Source organism: Ruditapes philippinarum, unplaced genomic scaffold (assembly GCF_026571515.1).
Source record: "Ruditapes philippinarum isolate M1 unplaced genomic scaffold, ASM2657151v2 ctg204_1_1_1_1, whole genome shotgun sequence".
In the NCBI taxonomy this organism is placed as follows: Eukaryota; Metazoa; Mollusca; class Bivalvia; order Venerida; family Veneridae; genus Ruditapes; species Ruditapes philippinarum.
The window spans coordinates 565802-588683 of NW_026854772.1; the positions used below are offsets into that span (position 1 = coordinate 565802).

Here is a 22882-nt window from a genome sequence, read left to right on the forward strand (position 1 = left end):
TATTATTTTCATTAAAATTGCTCGCCTTTTAAATGATCAAAACTTTTAGTTACATAAGAACTATTAATTGTAACTTTAAAAATCATTGTCTTGAATTCCAGACGTTTTTTTCTTTTTATGAAAATTGCACGATCATTAAAGTGACTTAAGTAAGATTAAGTGTTGACAAAAACATTTATCTTGGATTATCAACAGTTTAACAGATAATAAACTAACAACGTTTTCTTGATGATAGTCCTCATATTTTTGAGAACAATGGTTCCGGAAATTGGTGCTGGTATAAAACCCTGTAAAAACACGTCATTTAGTATTGTTGGTACAGGCTACTTGGTGAATTAAATCAATGATACTCTGAAATGGTAACTACTGCTAACCAGATATTTTCAACTTTAAAAATGCAGTAAGTTTCATGCTCTTTCTGTGATCTTTCAAAACAGGCAAATTAAGGGTTTTTTGTCTGCGTTATTTCCATGAGGGCTTATTAAGAATTCCTTTTCGTTGTTTCATTGTTATCATTTAGGATTTTTGCCTGTGTTTGTAATGGTGGCCAATGGAGATTGTATTATTTTTATGGTTACTTATGAAGATTTTCTCCTGCGATGTTTCAATGGTTGCCAATTAAGATTTTTTCTGCGTTCTTGTAATGGTGGTACATTAAGACTTTTACCTGCATTTATTTCACCGCTGCCGGTAATGACAGATTGCTTCACTGATAAACCTAAAATTTACCTATTACTTCAGGGTGGTTATAAAGCTGGTTGTTTTTTCTTGAGATTGATACATGTGTCCAAATGACGACTCATCTTGCGGTCATTTGTCTCTCACCACTAATTCAGAAATCATGTAGGATTAGTAGTTGGTTACTTGCTAAGAATTTGGTGATGACTTACTAGTTACCATAAGAAGGCGATTAGGTTACTAGCCGCTGACATGCGACCACATAATATGTTACACTCGGCGTATAAACAGGGGATAAACAACAACAAAGATTAGCGTGTGAAATATAAATAAACCAAATAACGGAAGCCATTGATTGTTTAAAAATTCATTTCCATTGCACATTTAAAGAATGCGGTGATCATCCTGTATTTTTATCATTATAATGATGGGCAATTCCTATCATAACTTAGTGCATTATTGACATATCACAAGTCTTAATTCAAGGCATAATGGTTAGAAGCGTGAGTAAACCTAGTAAATTAATCTTTCGTCCATTAGAATGTTGAGAGTTAATGATTTTCAAGTTTTTCTTTGCACGATAAATGCCATTTCCGTGGAAGGTAATTGATAGAGTGCAATAGTACCGTTGACATAAACAAGCAAGAACATAAAATAAAGAGGAGAATATCCTGAACATTTCTCGGACGACTCTGAAAAAACATTGTCGCATGTAATAGCAAACGTTCGTAAATAAGTGTCATAAAAGTCTTGAAAACAAGTCTGGCATTTAAAAGTCCTGACAAAGGTCATACTTAGTGAGAATTGATAACCTTACGTCAGAGTAAGTAACTGTCTCTATCACTTCTATTTCCGGGAGTTTAATATCAACATGGACATATAAGATAATGCTTTTTAATTTGAAAAAAAAAAAAAAAAATTAAAAAAAAAAAAAATAAAAAACAAATTCAAAGACCGTAAAACCGTGCACTTCTGTTTGATTATGACGTCAACTATTCTGACAATCTATGTTTATTATTGAAAGATAGAAAGTGTACGAAATAAATAGCAACGAACAACTTTGAAAATATTCTTTTATATGTAAGTAGAGCTCAAAATATTCCCAAGTTTCAAACTATTTTTATATATGATTTGATACTGATCATTTAGTTAGAGAGAAAATAAATGTTATTGGGAGTAATCAGAAGGCTATATTTGGCATGATATGGAATTGTGGACCATCCGCTATATTAATTTGATGTTCTTATAACTTTAAAAAATGCGTGCTATTTTATGACAAAAAAAACGTGTGTGTTCTAAACTAGTACTAAAAAAGATGAACTTTTGAGAGGAAATCAAAGGTAATGAATCATATGTATCAAATACATGTGTGGCAAGTGTGCCTTTACGGGAAGTAATATTCATGCATATAATACTGCGCACGCAGGTAAATATTAACGGAGGACAAATCATACATTAACGGATAGTATTCTCGTAATAACACGTCGTTATTGCACGTATTGCGTGACTCAATATGCAATGTAAAAACAGTTCATTGCAATGACGGCCCCTGTAGTTTCATTATCAAAACATCATTGTCCAATGATGTCGCACCAGCACGTGGAAAGCATAGGACAGGCAATGGATTACATGTTTATACGAAATATAAGTAACAAAACGCAGACTAACCGATTTAGACGAATACTTTTATGCAAGAATAGCGCAAATCATTTTTTCGTGCATTAATCAACATGAGAAGAAGCACATTGACGCAGTTTAAGCCTGAGCCCGCAGGATGAAAAAGGTGCATAAACTCTCCTTTTGTACCAAATAAAATAAGATAAAATTGAAAGAACAGAAAACTCAAGAAAGACAATAATTGCTAATCTAAAATGTACTATCTGTCGTTGAATTTTTCAAGGATAGTTACCCTAATTAGATCAGACATTGAATGTCTTGTCATGCTGACACGTTCCGTATCTGTATAGACAGAACACCAAGACAAATGAAGCCATTTGAAACTGAGGCTATATCACAAACAGCTGACACATGCCGCTGTTTCTGTAATACTTAGACGCTTATAACCACAAAAAAGATAAACAGGTAAATAGAAGGATAAGATTGACTGAATGAAGCTGTTTAAATATTATACTATTTGTTCTTAGGTATTAATTAGTTTAACTGTTTTTCTACTTTTCGTTTCGTTTGTCAACGTTTAAATGCAAAGATAATAAACTTCCTTTTCGTCTTTTGAGAAGGCGTTAATTTGAAAATGTGTGGCATAGAATCGTCCATTCAATTATTATTTTAATGAACAAAGAACCAGAACTCAAGTAGCAAAGTTGTCAAGATGAATTAAGGATCGTCTTTGTATAAGAGTAATAAATGGTTTTATGAGAATGAAGTTATGTAACCATGTAAATGCTATATAATTTCTATTCAATTAATGTTCAAACACTGCAACTAATTATACATCGCTCGCACGGGGCACATACGACAATTTTGCCACAGATACACAATGGTCTATGAGCATAATTAACAAAACAATAAACGACATCTATCAGAATTGTCTTTGCAAACTACAGTAAGGAGTTCAATATGAATCTGTTTTTATTACTCAAGTAAGTTATGTAGAGAGATAATTATATCAACAAATGAACTTGTCTGACTGACGTCGAATATGTTCTACATGTTTTTATACAGTATAGAGCTGTGCCTTGTTTCAGGCATGAGCGGGCACCTTTGTCAAAAAAACGATCTTAATTCGTTACCTAGCCGGATAGCTTTCTCTTAAGAAAGAATCTGAAGGGCGTTAACACTTGAGCTAAACTATTTTTGTGTAAACGTCAATATTTGATGAGTAACAGCTAGCACGTGTACAAAATGTGTATGCCAAACAATTTTATCTGAGTTCGTAATTTTCCCTTTCTCAACCACTAGAAAGTTCGTTTATGTAAATGCATTTTTCGTAGAAATGAAACTGGAAATCAAAAAAGATTTTTTATTAGAACGCAGCTGTTTGCCGAGATACGTTAACTGGTAGAAAAATTGCTCTCAACAAGATCACAACTACCCTTACAAATGTTTTAAACGTGTATAATATTTTCTTTTTGTAGTGCTGAAATGTAAACTTATCATCAAGTTCCATGTTTAGTTAAAACTCATTCCAAGAGACAAAGAGCTACAAATTTTGTAGTGTCAGGCGAAAATAAACTTCGATCCATTAACTTAGACATGTTTTAAAGATTCTAAACTTAATACTACCGTAATTTGTGTCATTCTTGAGATCATTATGATGGGTGTACAACATTGCCGGAGGCGTAAAAGCAAAATATTTTTCAAACATTTTCTTGGTTAATTAATATTGGATATTATTGTCACATGTAAAAGCGAATATAGAAACTGCCATTTAAACTGCTAAAATATTGCAATAAAATTAGATAGAAGTTTTACAAGTGAGAAAGCACGCCTAAGAATCAATGATCAAGTTACGTCAAAACTATTAACTGTACCATTAAAATCAGAACCAAGATTTGTTTTTGATAATCTGACGTTCTTTATTATTTTCATTAATATTGCTCGCTTATGAAATGATCAAGACTTTAAGTTACGTCAGAACTATTAACTGTTACCATAAAAAGATCATTGTCTTGAATTCCAGACTGTTCTTTTTTCACGTTCATTTAAGTGACTTAAGTAACATTAATGGTTGATAAAAACTCTAATCTTGATTATCAACATTTTAACAGACGATAAACCTAAAATTTACCTATTACTTCTGGAAGGTTATAATAAAGATGGTTGTTTTTTTCCTTGAGAATGATACATGTGTCCAAAATGACGACTCATCTATATATATCAGTGAGAGTCTAACGGTAATTTATCTCTCACAACTAATTTAGACATCATGTAGGATTAGTAGTTGGTCACTTGCTGAGAATTTGGAAATGACTAATTAGTTACCAAAAGAAGCCGAATAAGTGAATAGCCGCTGACATGCGAGCACATAATATGTTACACTCGGCGTATGAACAGGGGAAAAACAACAACAAAGATTAGCGTGTGAAATATAAATAAACCAAATAACGGAAGCCATTGACTCTTTAATAATTCATTTCCATTGCACATTTAAAGAATGCGGTGATTATCCTGTATTTTTATCATTATAATGATGGACAATTTTTATCATAACTTAGTGCATTATTGATATATCACAAGAAGCAAAATACACTAACAGTAGACAAGTTGGTATCAATGAAAACCATTGATCAGATTGATCAATTGATCGGATGGGCAAAGGATTTTCAAAACTAAACAAATTAATGGTAAACAATACATTTATGTTCGGAAACGTATGTTCAGGGTTACTTTTCCTTGTCAATATGAATATTTTAAACATCTAAATTGATACTGTACATTAATTTATTTTATATGCTTAGCATTTGAATTATAACTCACAATGACTTTAACTGCATCATTAACATTTTCGTTCATTTATGTTATCGGATACTTACGAGGGTTGTTCGGAAAGTTTTTGAGACAATATGATTTTCTCTGTTTCTAATTACAGCTGCGAATATTATTTAATACAAATTATAGCTTAATATGTTATTTATCCGAGTTATGTCTTTAAAACGTTGTAACGTTACTATACGGCATATAATCGTTTCCATAGCAACACCTGTCTACGCATCCTGGCGCACGGACTATTTTCTTGTTATAAGTTTTCTTACTGAATAAAAAGAGCCCCTAAAATTGCGCCAAACGTCACGAAAATTTTATGACGTCACTTCCAACTTAAGGACGTCATTTCCGCTAGTTGTTTAAGCCGTTACCGCAGATCATTATAGCAATACGTGCGCGACAAGACAACGACTATGGAAACACCGCCAAAAGAGGAACAGCGTGTTTTTATTAAGTTTTGCGTTAATCTTGGGAAAACGCCAACAGAAACTAAGCAACTTCTAGAACAGGCAAACAACGGACGTACTGTTAGTCGACCATTGGTATTTAGATGGCATAAAGAGTTTCGGGATGGCAGAAAGTCAACAAAAGACAAGGAAAGGAGCGGTCGCCCATCCGTCATCGACGATAAACTGACACTTGCAAGAAACGCGCTTCAGTGCGACCGTCGCATAACAGTAAGAGAAGTTGCAGAAGTTTGTGATGTAGGTACGGCAACTGCTCACAAAATGTTAACTGAGACACTTGCAATATCTCGGGTTTCGGTCCGTTGGGTACCGAGATTATTGACGGCTGATCAGGAAGAAAACCGAGTAAAAGCATCTCGACAGTTTCTACGTTCATACCAGAGAGAATGCGACGCGTTCTTAGACAGAATTATTACCACCGACGAGTCCTGGTTTTACTACCACGACCCAGAAAAAAAGGCGCAGTCTTCAGTTTGGAAGCACACGTCGTCTCCACCCCCGAAGAAAGCACGTGTAACCAAATCCGTTGGGAAACATATGTTTATTCTATTCATGGACCGGAAGGGGATGCTGTTAACACATGCTGTACCGAAGGGAGAGACGGTGAACGCTGACTATTACTGCAGGGTGAGTAATTATGTTAACTTTATTTAACATGAAAATGATTAAAAATAGATATATGAATAATATAGATAATTAAATTGATTACTTACTTAATTATTAAAATGATTATTTGAAATTAATTCACCTGTATCTGTATTAAGTACGAGCTCCGATATTTCTGTTTAAGGTAATCAGACGGGAACTGATCAACGCTATCCGTAAGAAGCGGCCGAAAATGCTTGCGAATCTGGAGAACATCTACCTACATCAAGACAATGCGCCTGCGCATACAGCATCTGCCACTTCTCTGGAACTTGATGTTCTCTGGTTTAACCGCATCGCTCACCCACCCTACTCACCCGACCTGGCCCCAATGGACTTTTCCGTTTTTCCGGCCATCAAATCCGAACTACGAGGAATCCGGTTTGAGGACCTAGTTGAACTGCGCTCTAGAGTTATGAGCATTATTGCAACATTTAAATATGACTGGTAAAGAAATGTATTCGCCAAGTGGGTTACGAGGCATGAGAAATGTGTACGTTGTGAAGGAAGATACTTTGAAAAGGAGTAGCAGTTGACTTTTCTACGGTGACGTTAAACTCTGGAAATAACGGCAACGTCGGATAACGTCGTTGCGTGCGCCGGGTTACCGGTAGTGTCTGTGCCTAACGCTTTGTAGCTTTTGTATACATGAAGCTATTGTTATGAAATTTTACACTATAATAGATGAGCTATTAAAGTAATACATAGTAAACTCTTGTTTGATTTTATCTTTTCCAACGCTAAATTTTGACCCAGTCTCAAAACTTTCCGAACAACCCTCGTACATGTGCTTAAAATTGTCTTAGCTGACTTTAATAAAGAACTATTTAAACCCTTTCCCTGAACTCTTACTGGCAACAGGAAATGAAACTTGTTCCCGTACTTTAACTTTGTATCGTTCTATATTTCTTAGTTCAAGGCAGAATGGTTAAAGCGTGAGTAAACCTAGTAAACTAATTTATCGTACATTAAAATTTTCAGCGTTCATGATTTGCAAGTTTTTCTTTGAACAATAAATGCAATTCCCGTGGAACATAAAAGAGCAAGAAAAATATAATAAAAAGGGGAATATCCTGAACATTTCTGAGATAACTCTGGGAAAACTGTTTCGCATGTAAAAGCGAACGTACGTAAATAAGTGTTATAAAAGTCTTGCAAAACAAGTTTGCTATTTATAAGTCCTGGAAAAGGTCATACTTAGTGAGAATTGATAACCTTACGTCAGGGTAAGTTACTGTCACTATCAGAATTATTTCCGGGAGTTTTATATTTATATGGACATATAAGATAATGCTTCTCAGTTTAAAAAAAAAGATTTAAAGACGCCATAGAAACCTGCACTTTTGTTCGATAATGACGTCAATCACTTTGACAAACTGTGTTTACTATTCACAAATGGAAAGTGTACGAAATAAATACCAGTGAAGAACTATGAAAATGTTTATTTATATGTTTGAAGAGCTAACATATTCACTAGGTTCAAACTATTTTTTAACGATCGTTTAGTTTATTAGAGAAAAGAAACTGTGTTAATGGAAATAAGCTGAAGGCTATATTTGGCATGATATGGAATTGTGTACCCTTTGATTCTCCTATAACGTTCAAAATGTGTGCTTTTTCATGAAACAAAAATTTGTGTGTCGCTATATTAAACAAATGCGAAACTTAATGAGATGAACTTTGAGAGTAAATCAAAGGTAACGAATCCTATGTATCAAAATACTTATTTGAAATAACATAGTTTATTACATTATTCATTTGTGGCAAGTGTGACTATACGTAAAGAAGTATTATTGCATAAAACATTCGCACTCGGGTCAGTATCAACGGGAGACATGCATTAACGGATAAATTATCGTGACCACCCGTCGTTGTTGCACGTTTTTAATATACTTGAACCAGAGTGAAATGTAAAACAGCCTAATGCAATGACAGCCTGGAAGTTTTGTAATCAAAACATAACCGTCAAATGACGCCGCAATAGCACTGTGCATTGTTTCAGGCATGAGCGGGCACCTTAGTAGAACAAACGCTCTTAATTCGTAACCTAGCTTCCTCTCAAGAAAGAATCTGAAGGGCGTTAACACTTCAGCTAAACTTTTTTTAACAGTAAGCACGTATACAAATAGTGTTTGCAAAACAAAAGTATCCGAGTTCTTAATTTTCCCTTTCGCAAACACTTGATAGTTCGTTTATGAAAATTCATTCTTCGTAGAAATGAAACTGGAACTCAACAAAGATTTTTTATCAGAACACAGCTGTTTGCCGAGATACAACTGGTAGAAAAATTGTTCGCATTCTCCTGATAACTTGTTGCGATGCGATGGGTGTCATTTTCCTTTTTTGAAAATCTTTTTTAGTATGTTTAGGTATAAAGTACATTTAAGTGAACATGCCATTTCCCCCGTTTATTACTGGTACATGATAGACTTAGATAGGTAGACTTTTTTATTACTGAATACTGAAAAGGACTTTTTAATTTAACTTTTTATGACTATATTTTCTTGTTGTAAAGAATTTTTCAAGCGTGATTAAACCTATAAAATTAAACCTTTAAAATTTATTCCATTAAAATGCGTAGAGATAATGATTTTTAAGCTTTTATTTGCACAATTCGAGCGGGGGTAAATAAATTAATTTCCTGAACGCTTAATACCAAACGAAAACGGGGACTTTTCCCAATTTAACTTTTTAATGGTTCTATATTTCTTAGTGCATGGAAGAATTGTAAGAATTGTGAGTAAACCTAGTAAACTAAACTTTCGTCCATCAGAATGTTCTGATTTAATGATTTTCAAGTCTTTCTTTGCACAATGAATGCCATTCTCGTGGACGGTAATTGATAGTGTGCAAAATTACCGTGACGTAATAAACAATCAAGAAAATAAAATAAAAAGGGGATTATCCTGAACATTTCTCGGATATCTCTCGAAAAACATTGTCGCATGTAAAAGCAAACATACGTAAATAAGTGTCATAACAGTCTCGAAAACAAGATTTTAAGGTATTTAAAAGTCAAATGTCAAATGAGCCGCACTAGCACGTGGAAAGCATCTGACAAGCAATGGATTCTTTAAACGAAATGTAAATAACAAACGCGGACTTGCCGATTTGCCACCTTTTTTCGTGCCTTCATGTCTCAACAATGACGCAGGTAAAGCCAAAGGCCACAGGCTAAAAAGTACAATTTAACACTTTTTTCCACATTCAATGAATGTTAAAATTGAGGGAACTAAAAATGACAGTAATTGCTTAACGATAATTTATGATCGAAATTATACTAGTATACTTCTGTCGTTGAATTTTGTCAAGGATATTTTTCCCTGTAAATATTTTCTTTATTTGAGTCATGTCATGCTGACACGTTCCGTATCTGTAGATATTGAATATTAAATGAATAGCTTCAAGACAAATGAAGCCATTTGAAACTGACACTATATCACAAAAAGCTGACACATGCCGCTGTTTCTGTAACAGTTAGACGATTACAACAACAGAAAAGCTTTATATCTAAATAGAAGGAACAGAATGACTGAATGCTTTGACTTTCCAATATCAAAGTTGTTTAGCAAAGATGAACTGAGTAGCATCTTGGTATATGAATGATTTTATCAGCATGAAGTTATGTAGCCATGTAGTTGCAATATCATTTCTTTGCGATTAATGTTCAAATGCTGCAACTAATTGTGCAATGATCTTTGCATCGGAAAGGGCGCAGACGACAATTTGATCGCAACTTCACAATGGTTGCTTAGCATAATTAACAAAACTTTACATCACATCTATCAGATATGTTTGTGCAGACTACAACTACAGTTTAAGGTGTTCAATAGGTTTTTGTTTTCATTTCTCAAGTAAGTTGTATAGACAGATAAGTATATTTATATTTTAGTACAAATTAACTTGTCTGAATTCGCAGAAGAACGACAAAAATATATCTTTGAATTGATTTTGCATTACGGAATGCAGTAGAAACGTTTAATTTGAAATTATGCAAAAATATGATTCAGCATAATGTCCATATTGCAAACATTTAAGTTGTTTAAAGTACTGCTCGACCAGACCTTAACAACTGTTAATTATCATACATCATTTTATACATATTTTATATACAGCATAGAGCTTTGCATTATTTCAGGCATGAGTAGGCACAACAGTGGAACCAACAAGCTTTCGTAAGCTAGCCAGATAGCTTCCTCTAATGCAAAGCTGGAAATCAACACAGATTATTTATCAGAACGCAGCTGTTTGTCGAGATACAACAACTAGTAGAAAAAATGCTCTCAACATTATCCTGATAACTCGTATTGTTCCTGCTTAGACATAATTGCTTGTTGTGTTGCTTTGGTGTCATGGTCTTTTTTATGAAAATCTTTTGTAGTATAAAATACATTTAAGTCAACATGTTTCTCCCTCCGTTCATAACTGACACAGGAAGGTCTTACAAATTCCAAAGTCTTTTGTAGATGAAAAACTGTAGAAATGTAATGCTGATTGACCTTCAAGGATCGAAAATATAACATCTTTGATTCATTTTATATTAAGAAAGACATAGATTGAACAATTAAAATGTACTGTATGTATTAATATGTAATGGGTGCAATTAAATTTATATTGGTTAAACTGGGGATAAACTCAAAAGCAGAATAACAATTGTCAGAATAATCATACAGTTTCACTGTAGATAGTTTGTTTTGGTAAAGAAAAAGGATAATACAAACCGCTTTTGTATTGACTTCAGACGACTCAACTCTGTAACAAAGTATGATACAGAACTAATGGGTAATGTTGAGGATGTGATGGCGAAACTAAAAGAAGATAAGTTCTTCACAAAAATTGATTTGACCAAAGGTTTTTGGCAAATACCAATTGAAGCAAAATCAAGATATCTAACAGCATTTTCTACAACAGAAGGTAGTTACCAATTCAGAAAGATGCCATTTGGAATGGTCAATTCTGGTGCAACATTTAATAGAATGATGCGGAAGTTGCTTTCCGGAGTGAATGATACTGATAACTATGTTGACGATGTGCTTGGACATACGGTTACATGGGAGAGACATATGAAGATGTAGAGACAGTTGTTTGAAAGAATACGAGAAGCAAAGATCAAAGTTAAACCTTCTAAATGTATGATTGGATTTGAAAGTATACTATTTACCGGTCATTTTGTTGGCAAAGGACAAATACAAATGGAAGATGACAAATTGATCAAAATTAGAGACGCTATGCGACCGGAGTCAAAGAAGCAACTGAGATCATTTCTTGGTCTAGCTGGATACTACCGAAAATTCATTGCTTCATTTGCAGAAATTGCTGCACCCTTGACAGATCGTACGAAGAAAGGACAGCCAAATAAAATCATATGGAAACCTGAACATGAAAAACGAGTCAGCGATACACTGAAGTGTATCAGATTTCAATGTACAGTTTCATTTATAAACCTGTTGCTGGGAGTATAAAATATATCTACATGTAAAAGTCAGATCGTTTAACGTTTAAGCTAGCAAATATGCACGTTTTGAGAGAGATTTTACATCAGTTTATGAGAGACACGCTGATAGTGTGTAGCGTTTATTTTTTGTTGAAAAGTTTAAAGGGAGTTTTGTTGGTTTGTTGAAGTTGGGTGAATATAATTGTGGTGATCTTAATTGATCAGGGTTTATTGGTTGTAATTAGTTGTTTTGGTTGTTGAGTTATATCTGTTTGTGTTGATATTGGTTGAATGTTTGTCTGGTCGAGATTATATTAGTTGATGCTTTGTTTTGAGAATATATGTAAATATTGGGTACTTTAGTTTGCTTTTCTAATGCTGATTAGATTGTATGAAGTTAATGTTGTTGGATGAATGTTTGTGGTTTATACTGTATCTTAGAGTAATAAAATAGTCATTTCTATGTTCTTCATTTTGTGGTGATTTTATTGTTTTGTTTGATCAAAAGTTGTTTAGAGCTTGGGCTCGCTAGGTGTCTAGTATTGTTTCGTATAAAAGACGTATACGTGAAAAGATATTACGTATAAGTGGCTGATAAATGACGTGTGTTTGTTTTGGGTGTAAATAATGATCAAAGTTCTTTGTTTTGGGTGTAAATAATAATCAGAGTTTGTTGTTTAAATGTATATATTGATTTGAGATAGAAAAAGATAAAAATACCTTAAAAAATAGTGTTAACTAAACAATTACATGCTAGTTTTCCAACTGAGAATATTTCACTTTTATGTCAGGCGGTGCTGCCCAGCCCCCATATCTTGGAAATTGCTTCTAGTATTTAATGCTAAATCCTTCCTTAGATTAAATAACACCAAGGCAGACATTTCTCCTGACAACAATAATAAGAAAAATTACTACACATTTAGATGCTTGCTGTAACTAAAAGCATAAATTAAAAAAAAATTAGAAAATTTGTATGTACGATTAAATTATATTTCACTCGTGAATACGTATCTTACATTCTTACTTGTTGCTTCACCACTCGTCAAAGAATAACATCTGGTGTTCACTCTGTGAAATTTGTCTCGATCTTACATGCAAAAGAAACAAATATCATCTCTACATGTTTATATTGTTGGTTATAAATAATGTAAATATTGATTAATTTTCAATTGACATACTAATATTTTAAATCACAATTATTATTTTAAATACATGTAAGATATTCAAGTTATTCAAGTTTTTTTCCCTGTAAATGCAGTATTTATTTTAATGGAGTGGTATGAAAATTAAAAAAATCTTGAGTGGCGGAAGCCTCGAGTGCAATATGATAAGTTTCAATACACATGATAAAAGAAAATCCTGTATTTATAAAACCAAAACTTTAATTTTCTGTTTATTATATACTTTTTTTTCTTTTTTTTACTTTACAATTTAAAACACTACCCTATAATTTTGTGTATAAGCTAAATTTAGATGAAAGAAGTCCGGCAATAAATCAGTGAAAATACGAAAAATATGTTTCACTGTTACAGTAGTGAAAAATAAATTTTTACAGTAAAAACACGAAAAATGAAAAATATATTTTATATCATCAATATCTCTTCATGTTTCATTATAAGTATATAATAAATCGTTTTTTACAAATATATTTGTAAGCCAACAAATTTATTTGACATAAAATATTGTAACGTTTTTCAAACCATTCTCCTTTACATTTTAGAACACATTTTAAGTCAACAACTTTATTTGACAAAGAATAATCGTTATACAAGTCATACCTTTTATCATTTATCTACTCTTCAATGAAAGGCAAGCATTTTTTGAAAGGCCGTCAAACAAAATTAGATGAAAAATATTTAGTGTTACGTTTGCGTTATTTATAATTAAACACGTAAAACTTATTTTTAGTTTGCAATCGAAGTCATAAAGACGCAGTACAAATTGGCATAGCCTGTTTTCATGCTCATCCGACACATTCAAAAATATGACTGGAAAAAATCCGGAAAAATAGGAAAAAATGTGTTTATCTCAAATTACGTGAAAAGTTAACATTCAGGTATTTAGCTATCATATAATTATTTATATTTAATTCAATATTTCTTTGTGTTGTTGATTGACATCTGTTTAAATTTTCTTTATTATCTTAAAATGACAAATAACTATAAAATAAATAACTATTAATAGTTGTTTTTTTACTTAAGCAGAGCATTCAAAATTTCACATATTTGATGAACTCTTGAAGGAAGAGTTCTATATAATTATGTTTATACTGTTAAATTTGTTCACAGATGTGTGTAGTTATCAATGGCCTAATTTTATAATCTATACGAGACATATAATCATTTAAACATTATACAATAAATAGAACCATATACAATTATTGTATGATGATGATAAATGAATATCACTTTACCCATGTCCATAGATTATACCGACAGACCGGAATATCTAGCTCGAGGGTAACTGTTTACAGCAGTAACGAGGCTCTGTCGAGTTTTCGCTTAACAGAGTTACCAGCCGGTGTTTGATTCTTTTTCTTGCATATTACATGTCAATTATTTTCGGAACAGAATTTATAAAAACTGATATTCTCATCACGCACTTTTTTCTTATAGTAGCGTATGAACATACAATTTCATTCATAACGGAAAAATGACGTCATCATAAGAACGCGAATCATTCATAAAAGGCGCGCGTCAATGACGTCATTTAAAAGCACGAGACTTGTCTTACATGGGGGGTGTAAGACAGAGTTTTCTAGCACCGGTGTAAACGCTAGATAATCCTGTCTGAGATCCAAGAAGCATTCTTTCTGTTTTATTATATGATCAGAATAAAATACTTTGTTTGGTAATGTTTTCAAAGATGTCCAATTTCCCTTTTCACGCAAACAAGCCCTTTAAGAGGATTGAACACACAGAAGTTGTCTAACCTTTTCTTAAAAAGTGTAAATGTTCATGTGAAAGAGCAGTTTTAATCCACGATGACGACCGAAGTACGACGGAATAGTAAATCGAGTAATTTTAAAGGTCATTGACAAACATTTTATATCGTTTTCTTTCTTTTCGTAAAATATGTGCAACATGATTGGGTACATTACTTGCAATCCGTATGGTTTACTTCTGAATCCGATAATAACCGACAAAAAGTCATAACCAGCATAAACAGGTTTCATTAATTTTGTCCATTTTCTTGCACTGCATGAATAACCCATGACTAGGGCAGTAAACTGATATTTCTTACCGTCAAAGAAAAGCCGTAAAATCTTTGGTCTTGTTTCCGAACTTAAATTGAATAATAGGCATTTGCGAGTTGAACTAAGGCTTAATTAAGTTTTTTCCTCATCATTGTTATAGCAGATGGTAATGACTCCATTTTAAAGTGTGAATTCTGTTCAAAATTTTCGTTGAAGTATTAAGATAATACGAACGCGTTTAATTTCCTCTGTACAATACATGATATTAAAAAAGATCAAGGAATAAGTACAGAAAAGATTTGATTTGAACAACTTTTTTTCGGTAAGACTTCAGAAAAATGTTACCTCGAAGTGAAAAGTAGTTTTTCTATGTTATTGAACATAACATAAAGGTGTTTTGTACTAGATATTCGTATTCAGTAGGAGAAATTTTGAATGTTAATACTTTACTAATTTATTAATTAAGTAAATATCTTACTGATGTGCCATATTTAAACATATGAAACAATGGTTTTAAAACTAATAAGGATGTGCCTGGCCCTTATTGTCGACAAACGATAAAAATGACGATTTGAAAACAATAACATTATAAAAAAGAATTGTAAGATAAAAGGAACATATTATGAATGGTTACAATTGAATACGCAGTCACATTCTAATTAGCATATTACAGTAAACTTCGCTTATAACGAACTAATTGGGACATTCAAAATCTGTTCCTTATATCCGGAGTTCCTTGTAAGCATAAAGCGAATTAGTTCCCTGTATCAGGAGTTTTTATAGCGAACAAATTTACATTTAACGAACTGATTGTTTACCATCGTCCTCCATTTTGAAGGGCATTTGATTAAGAAATATTAGTCATATATTCAATACCCAAAGAGCGTACTTTTTGGAATTTAAATAATTGCTATTCCAGTTTAAGATTTACTCCCTATGTCAATTTCTCATAAAATATAATATTTTGTTTCAGAACTCTTTTCGTTTTCTTTCCATGATTGAGAATAAACAAGATTTTGAAAATCTTCTTTTATAATTTAAGGGTGACTTTTACTTATGGAAGATAAAGATTTCTTTTCATTTAAATCTAGCGTAAATTGCAGATTGCAAGCATGCGTGATTATGATGAAAACCGATTTTAAATTATTATAATTATTTTACTCGAGCACAACTATTGACGAAAAGAAATAAATAACCGTTTTATCTTGGTGAAAAGAGCTCATGCTAAAAATGTCCTAAATAGAAAACTATACAAATTCATTTTAATAGATGTATTGAAGTACATACAACGATAAACGGTACATTCGGTCGAGTTTTAATCCGTGCCAATGAAAACGAAAGTCTATTTACGGATAGCCAATATTTTGGAGTTCGTTACAAAAGTGTAATTTTCTGTACTTTTAACTAGATTGGGACTAAGAAATTAGTTCCTTATAAGCGATAAGTTGCATGTCAATTACTGTGCCAAAACTACAAACCGTATCTTAATTTGAATTTGCGCATTTGGAATCTTTCCAATCTAGACTTGTTATTCTTTTATAATTGTCATGTAGTTAGGTTTACAGACAAATGTGAAAATGTTTGAGGTTATTGATCAATTGCGTACGTATAAAAGACGCATAACACAAGAGCGACATGTTATTCAATTTTTCACAATTACGTGAAACATAATAGATTAGGGCGTTAAATCTTACATGTTTATCTTGACAACCGTAATAGACATTTATAACTAAATAATGATTATCTTTTTATACGAAGTAATTAGCTCGATGAGACAACATGGAATGTTTTCTTCTTTAAGATACACCAAAAAGTAAAATTGATTTTTTTCTTCGCAAATCAAATCATACTGAAGAAGCAATGAGACTTTATCGATGGCAGAACCAAGAACTGTTCTAACTCGATTATGTTCATAAAGTGATTTGTAATGGCCCTTTTGCATGAAAAACAAAAGTACATAAAATATTGAAAATTATTGTAAAAAATATTGAATTATAATTGGCTTTGTACCTGTAATTCCATGGCTCTAGAATAATTTTTGTTTTGTATTTTACAAAAGTTATAAAATAGAAAAAAATGGAATTCCTAAAGCCGGCAATAAAATCAAAATATTACAGGCTAGCTTTCGTTGAGTCTGTTTACGAACATACCTGGAAACTGCAAGTTACCGTCCACGCCCATATACATTACTATATGATCTCTACACAGTCATACAAGATTAAAATTCAATTATACTGATATAACTGTATGATGTTAAAATTTCTTGGATCGGAGTACCGAATCCATTCTGTGCATTGACTATTCATAAAACGCATTGTGGTGAAATAATGCACGCTTCCTTATTTCTATCTTTATATCGTAATGGTAGATCATATTTTAGATTTGCAGTTAATTTAGTTTATCGACGTTTAGTGAAACAAAAACGTATTCTTCCAATTTGAAAGTTACTGCATTTAATTATTTCAGAAATTATTATACCGACAAGACTTTGTGATGTACCAAGAATCAAGTTATAAAGGTTAGTTTTTCTTTAAAGTTTAAATTTTTGCGTTATGTCAGCTCAACTTTAACATTTGACTCCTTATATTTTGTGACTTAATTTAACTACAGAAACGAGCTTTAGGTTAGTTACAAAAACAAGAATAAATCTACATGGCTGTATATAAAAAAAAGAGAGAAATAGAATCCATAAAGAAAGTCCAAAACGGCAAAATTGATAATGTTACAGGCTCGGTTTGATTGAGCCTGTTCATAGACAGCACTAAATAGTGTCAGGTACTGTCTATGCTTCTTAGCACATAACACATACAATAGTATATTAATTTCTAAATAAAATCATAAAACAACAACAATGACTTGGATAGGTAAGACAGCGTCTTGTTAAGCATTAATTACTTTATTTCCTGAATTTCATAAAGCATTTTATTTATTTATGATAAAAGTATACGTCAAAGACAATTCAATTGATTTCTCATGATCTTTCATTTAAGATAATTATATACTCACTTCACAAATGCTACTGTCAAATTTGTTTCTATTTATTGAAATATTTTTTTCAGGCACGTTAAGATGATTTGATATGTTTCCAGTGCTTCAAAACTGTGCGCTAATTAAACAGTTATATAATGACCGTGCTTAACGAGTCAATCGATTTATCACCGTGCAGTGTCACATTCTTATATTTCAAGAGAACTTCAGTCCTCGGAAATGGCTTTTTTCTGTTTTCATCTCCAATAGTCTTACTCTTAGGATTTTAATATATTGTGTTACAGGCATATTCTTGTACATTAAGTTGACAGCCAATAGACAAGACAATACTTAATCTGCTTTACAAAAAATGTTTTCCAAATTTCTGCCTGATAATCCGGATGATGAACCACCACTTAAAGTAAGGTGTATATCATGCTATAAAAGAGAAAGACTTTTAGATTTTGGAGATCTTAAAGTGGCAGACCACATATGCATGAGCGGACAGCACAGCGTTTTTAATATTTGTGGCCAGCAATGGTCGGCATACACTCATCATGCGATTGTTAAAAAAGTTGATGTCATTTGTCCGTCAAGTGCGATAGTGACTATGATTCATTTTTACACAACACCATTCAGTACTACGATCAAAATACGAAAAACTACAAATTTCTTAGATTTGCATTTAAACGAAATTCATATTATTCGATACAGGCATCAGACAAACCATGCAGATGTTGTCTTAAAAAGAGCAGAGAAACTTAAAGAAAACACTCGTTTTGTATCGTATTCCATATCTAAGCGTAACTGTGAATCTTTTTGTAACTTTTGTTGTATTGGAAATGAAAGCAGCTTTCAAGTAGAGAATGTCAAAGAGCTTTTGTTTGATATTTTTTGGCAGCAACTGCTAAATTATTTGGACAGTTTATTTTACCGTATGGCATACGGCAAATTACATATGCGCGTTTTGTCTTTGTCACGTGTTCTGATCAGTGTGCGTAAATGCTGGTCCATTATTGGTAAATCCTTGGTCATTTATCGTGTAATTAATGGTAGTTTCAAAGTAGAGCATGTCATAGATATTTTGCGTGAATTTTTATGGAAACAGCTGAACAATGCCTTGTACAGTTTACTTTACAGGATCACAGGTCGCAAACTTTCTTTGGACGTTTTGCTACCTGTTCGGATCAATTTGCGTCACGCTTGGCCCATTCTAACTATTTTCTTCGTCGGTTTTCGCTCCTATGAGATATACAAATCTATGAATTCTGGGAACAGCTGCTCACATTGCGGTTGGTACAAAGTTTACCAGGCATGCATTCTTCATATCCTTTCATTAATTGAAGGTGCTTGTGGTTGGTTGCGTTTTTTAAGTTTGTCGAAAAGAAGTCTGAACGGTTCACCTCTTCATGAACAGCTATTAAAACTTACAGCTATGGATCAAATCTTTATCGGTGATGTCATTACAATTGGCAACTGGTTCAAATCAAAAACTGGAGTCGTGAGTGAGGTCCGAAAAAGTCCTGAAGGCAATGACACAAACGGTCAAATAAAGGTCATTTACTGTAAGTTTCCAATAGGTTTTGGCCGTGGAACTATCGTCGAGGAAACCATTGAATTGGATCCGGAAAAAGCCATTTACAACCATGATTTTTCCGGATGTAAGGTTTATGAGCCAGAAATTGTTGTTCAGAGGGCAAAACAAAGATTAGGCGAAATACAATATGGCCTGACCAATCTTTCTCGTCATTTTTGTCACTGGGCGAAAGTTAACGAAGAACAAAATGATAGAGATATTAATGAAGCTGAGTTTGGGCTTCAATATGTTGAAGAACTAGACCCTAACAATTCAAATACAAATGTTCATACAATTGATGTCGACCACACAAGAGGTAGAAGGCATTCGTCGATGTCATGTGGAATGATTAGGGCATACATACCAAATGATGTAAAAGAAGGACTAATAGTTGGATATGGACGTTTGTTGCATAGAGTTGCAGTCTGTACCAAAGTTGAAGTTGATGAAAGTTGTCCGTCAAAGCGTTATATATGCATAACCGTTGTGCATTGTGGTGATTTGTGTAAACGTAAAGTACGTGAAGAGAGGTTAAAATTTGACCTTAATGTCGATCGTGTATATGTTTATAAGTACCATCCAATCTACAGACGTAAAACAAGTGACATTATCACACGGGCACAAGCTTTGGTTGGGAAAAACGGAGAATGGACTTTATTTCCGGCTTCTTTAGAATTTGCACGGAAAATCGTTGTCAAAGAAAATGATCAAAAGGTGTCAAAACTAGATCAACTTAATCAAGGGGATGTTATAAAATGCTCGTCCTATCGTCTCTTTACGCACGAGGCACTGGTTACAGAGGTCAATAAGAATGCAAACAATCTGAAGATAATTCACTATACTTCAAATAGCATTTTAGCTACACGGACTGTTAAAGAAGAAAGTATTGATGTTGATTTGGAGAAATTCCCATTATATAAGAAGAGTTACCATGGATACGTTACATACCCTGCTAATATTGCCGTTGCGCGAGCTCGTTCAAGACTTGGCGAAAGGCGATACTCAATCAATGGAAACAGATCATCAGATTTTGTACATTGGGCAAAAGTTGTTCACCATCCAGCTTTTGTTACAAAAAAATCACCATCTCTTAGTTCAAGTAAAAGTTCTAACGAGGAGAGTAGAGTTCTCCTTTTACCAAAGGCTGGTCAACAATATGAAGAATTTCAGCGCTTTCCTGCTTATGTCTGGTCCGACTTGTACCCTGGTGTTATTGTAGAGTATCGGTATAATTTTATCTGGTACAGAGGTATCCTGTCCCACACAGACGAGAAAAGCAAAACTATTAAAGTGATAAATTATTGTACAGACCGATTTCTCGTTACCAGAACAATTAAAGAGTATTCAATAAATAGAGACTTGCAAACACAAGACATCTGGATTTATAAAAGTCATCCATTTGATTGTTATGAAGCAGGAGATGTGCTTAAAAATGCTCGTAAACGTCTGGGAGAACAAAAGTGGAATTTTGGCAGAAAATCATGGAACTTCTGTAAAGAGTGTGTGCTAAGAAAGAGGTCTAACGATGTGTAATTCAGCTGACTCAAATGTGTCAAATTTGATTCGACGCTTCGATTAAACCATATATTTGACACATTAAGTCATGCACTTCGGTGTGGAACAAGTGGTGGAATGACATTGTCTTCAATACTACATAATGACGGATGTCTGTCATGAAACGTTAACTAGTTCCACGATATCACACACTTCTGTTCATTTCAAATCGGCTTGTTTAAAATATTCATCATGGAGATTAGGGAAGTATTCGGAAATCTTCCTCTTAGTATCATTGTATAATAATGTCCCGGAAAATAACTGTAAATGACTAAGGGAGTATAGAAGCTAACCGGAATTTAGATTTGGGACTTTGTGCAGCAGTTAAATTATTCATGAATCCATCTCCATAATCTCAGTAACATTTGACTCGAGGGGAAAAGAAATGACAAAGATTATAGTTGAATTAAAATTTTTTTTTTAAATGATAACATGATGTGGATTAAGTGAAATATAATATTGCACAAAAACAAAAACAATGTGATTAAAAAGTAATTAGAATTAATAAAGTGTTTTCCTTGATTGACAAAATTTGGGGAAGGTTATGCATTCTCCTTGAAGTACAACTATAGGTATAAAAGGCTTTCTTAAACATCCTTGTTTGATAGTTTTATAGTAGAATTATCATGGTCCTACTAATTTGTTTAAGTCACCAATATTAATTTGTAAATTATTCATTCTTTGTCACAATTTATGTTATATGATATTCAAATTTCAAATTGAGCTGTTTGGACAACGAACAGAAAATATCATTCTCGTATATCCCAAATGAAATATTTACTAGAATTCTATTGTTACGATTTTTTTCATTATTTAATTCTTTTTTATCTTTTGTTAAAAATATGTAAGATATTTTTCAAATGATAAGCAGTTTTGTTTTGTTAGTTTTAAATTTTGTTTTTTAATATGATAGTTATGTACTATCAAAGATTAATATAAAATTTAAAGACCTTTATCTTAAAAAAACTATTAAAAAGTTATATATTGACAATGACACAAACATAAATGCTTTATATTTCTGTTTTATTGTTCAAAAGACAACTTATAAAAAACAATACAGGTATTACTTTTATCTTTCCCTGTCGTCTGATGCAAACAAGTAAATAAAGTTAAAATGAAATGTAAGAATCTTGTACTCATTGTTTGATTAATAAATTGTTTTAAACTGAATGAGTTAAGAGGAAACTTCACTCCTCATCTTTACTTTTACTATACGTTACTCACATATATTATATGTACATGTTACATAGTTTAAAAATGTCTTAAAAATTATCAAGCAGACATTAATGCAGTCTTTATGAATTTAATCACATTGAAAATGGCGATGAAGAAAGAAGATATTTCTTACATATGGAAAAAGGACGAGTATCTCTCCTTTCCTGAGCAAAATGAAGTCGAAGCAACATTATACCTCGGAAATGGAGCGATACGATAACTTTTAAAAAAATATAACGGAAACAATATTAGTCCACTAATAAGTCATGTTTTCCACATGGAATGTTGACATAATGAAAGTAAAGTAATTAAGATTATGCAGCTGTTCATGCTTAAAACATTTTACATGAACCATATACCTTTGGCAAAATCGAAATGTCTAACACGTAAAATCGATTTTGACAACAGACATTTATGTGTCATAATAGACAATGAAATTAAATGTAACTATTAAATTGACCAATTGCATGAGAACAATTATTCAGATTGGTTCAAACCGAACCATTTTGTGAGAAGTTTTGAAACCGTATAATAGAGAATAGCATTAGACAATGGTTTGCCCCACATGGCATACTAAAGGAGTATAATGGTCCTAGTTTATACAATGCATGTCATTAAGGCTTCTGTACTCGCTTCATAAGAACATTTATTGTTCTGATTATTAAACGAGATGGTGGAAAAATGCGAACATCGTGACATCATAAAAT

General features: G+C 32.7%; 1 protein-coding gene and 1 long non-coding RNA gene across 2 annotated transcripts; both read left to right on the forward strand.

Moving 5' to 3' along the window:
• The first annotated feature begins 13620 nt into the window (after positions 1 to 13620).
• On the forward strand, positions 13621 to 19094 carry LOC132741008 (uncharacterized). Its single transcript, XR_009627231.1, has 3 exons — positions 13621 to 13723; positions 17330 to 17381; positions 17923 to 19094. It is a non-coding gene; the product is annotated as an uncharacterized LOC132741008 (long non-coding RNA).
• A 138-nt stretch (positions 19095 to 19232) lies between these two features.
• On the forward strand, positions 19233 to 21379 carry LOC132741009 (uncharacterized). The gene has a single exon (XM_060729083.1). It carries the CDS (start codon positions 19266 to 19268, stop codon positions 20937 to 20939), a length of 1674 nt encoding a protein of 557 aa, XP_060585066.1. The 5' UTR covers positions 19233 to 19265; the 3' UTR covers positions 20940 to 21379.
• The last annotated feature ends 1503 nt before the right edge of the window (positions 21380 to 22882 follow it).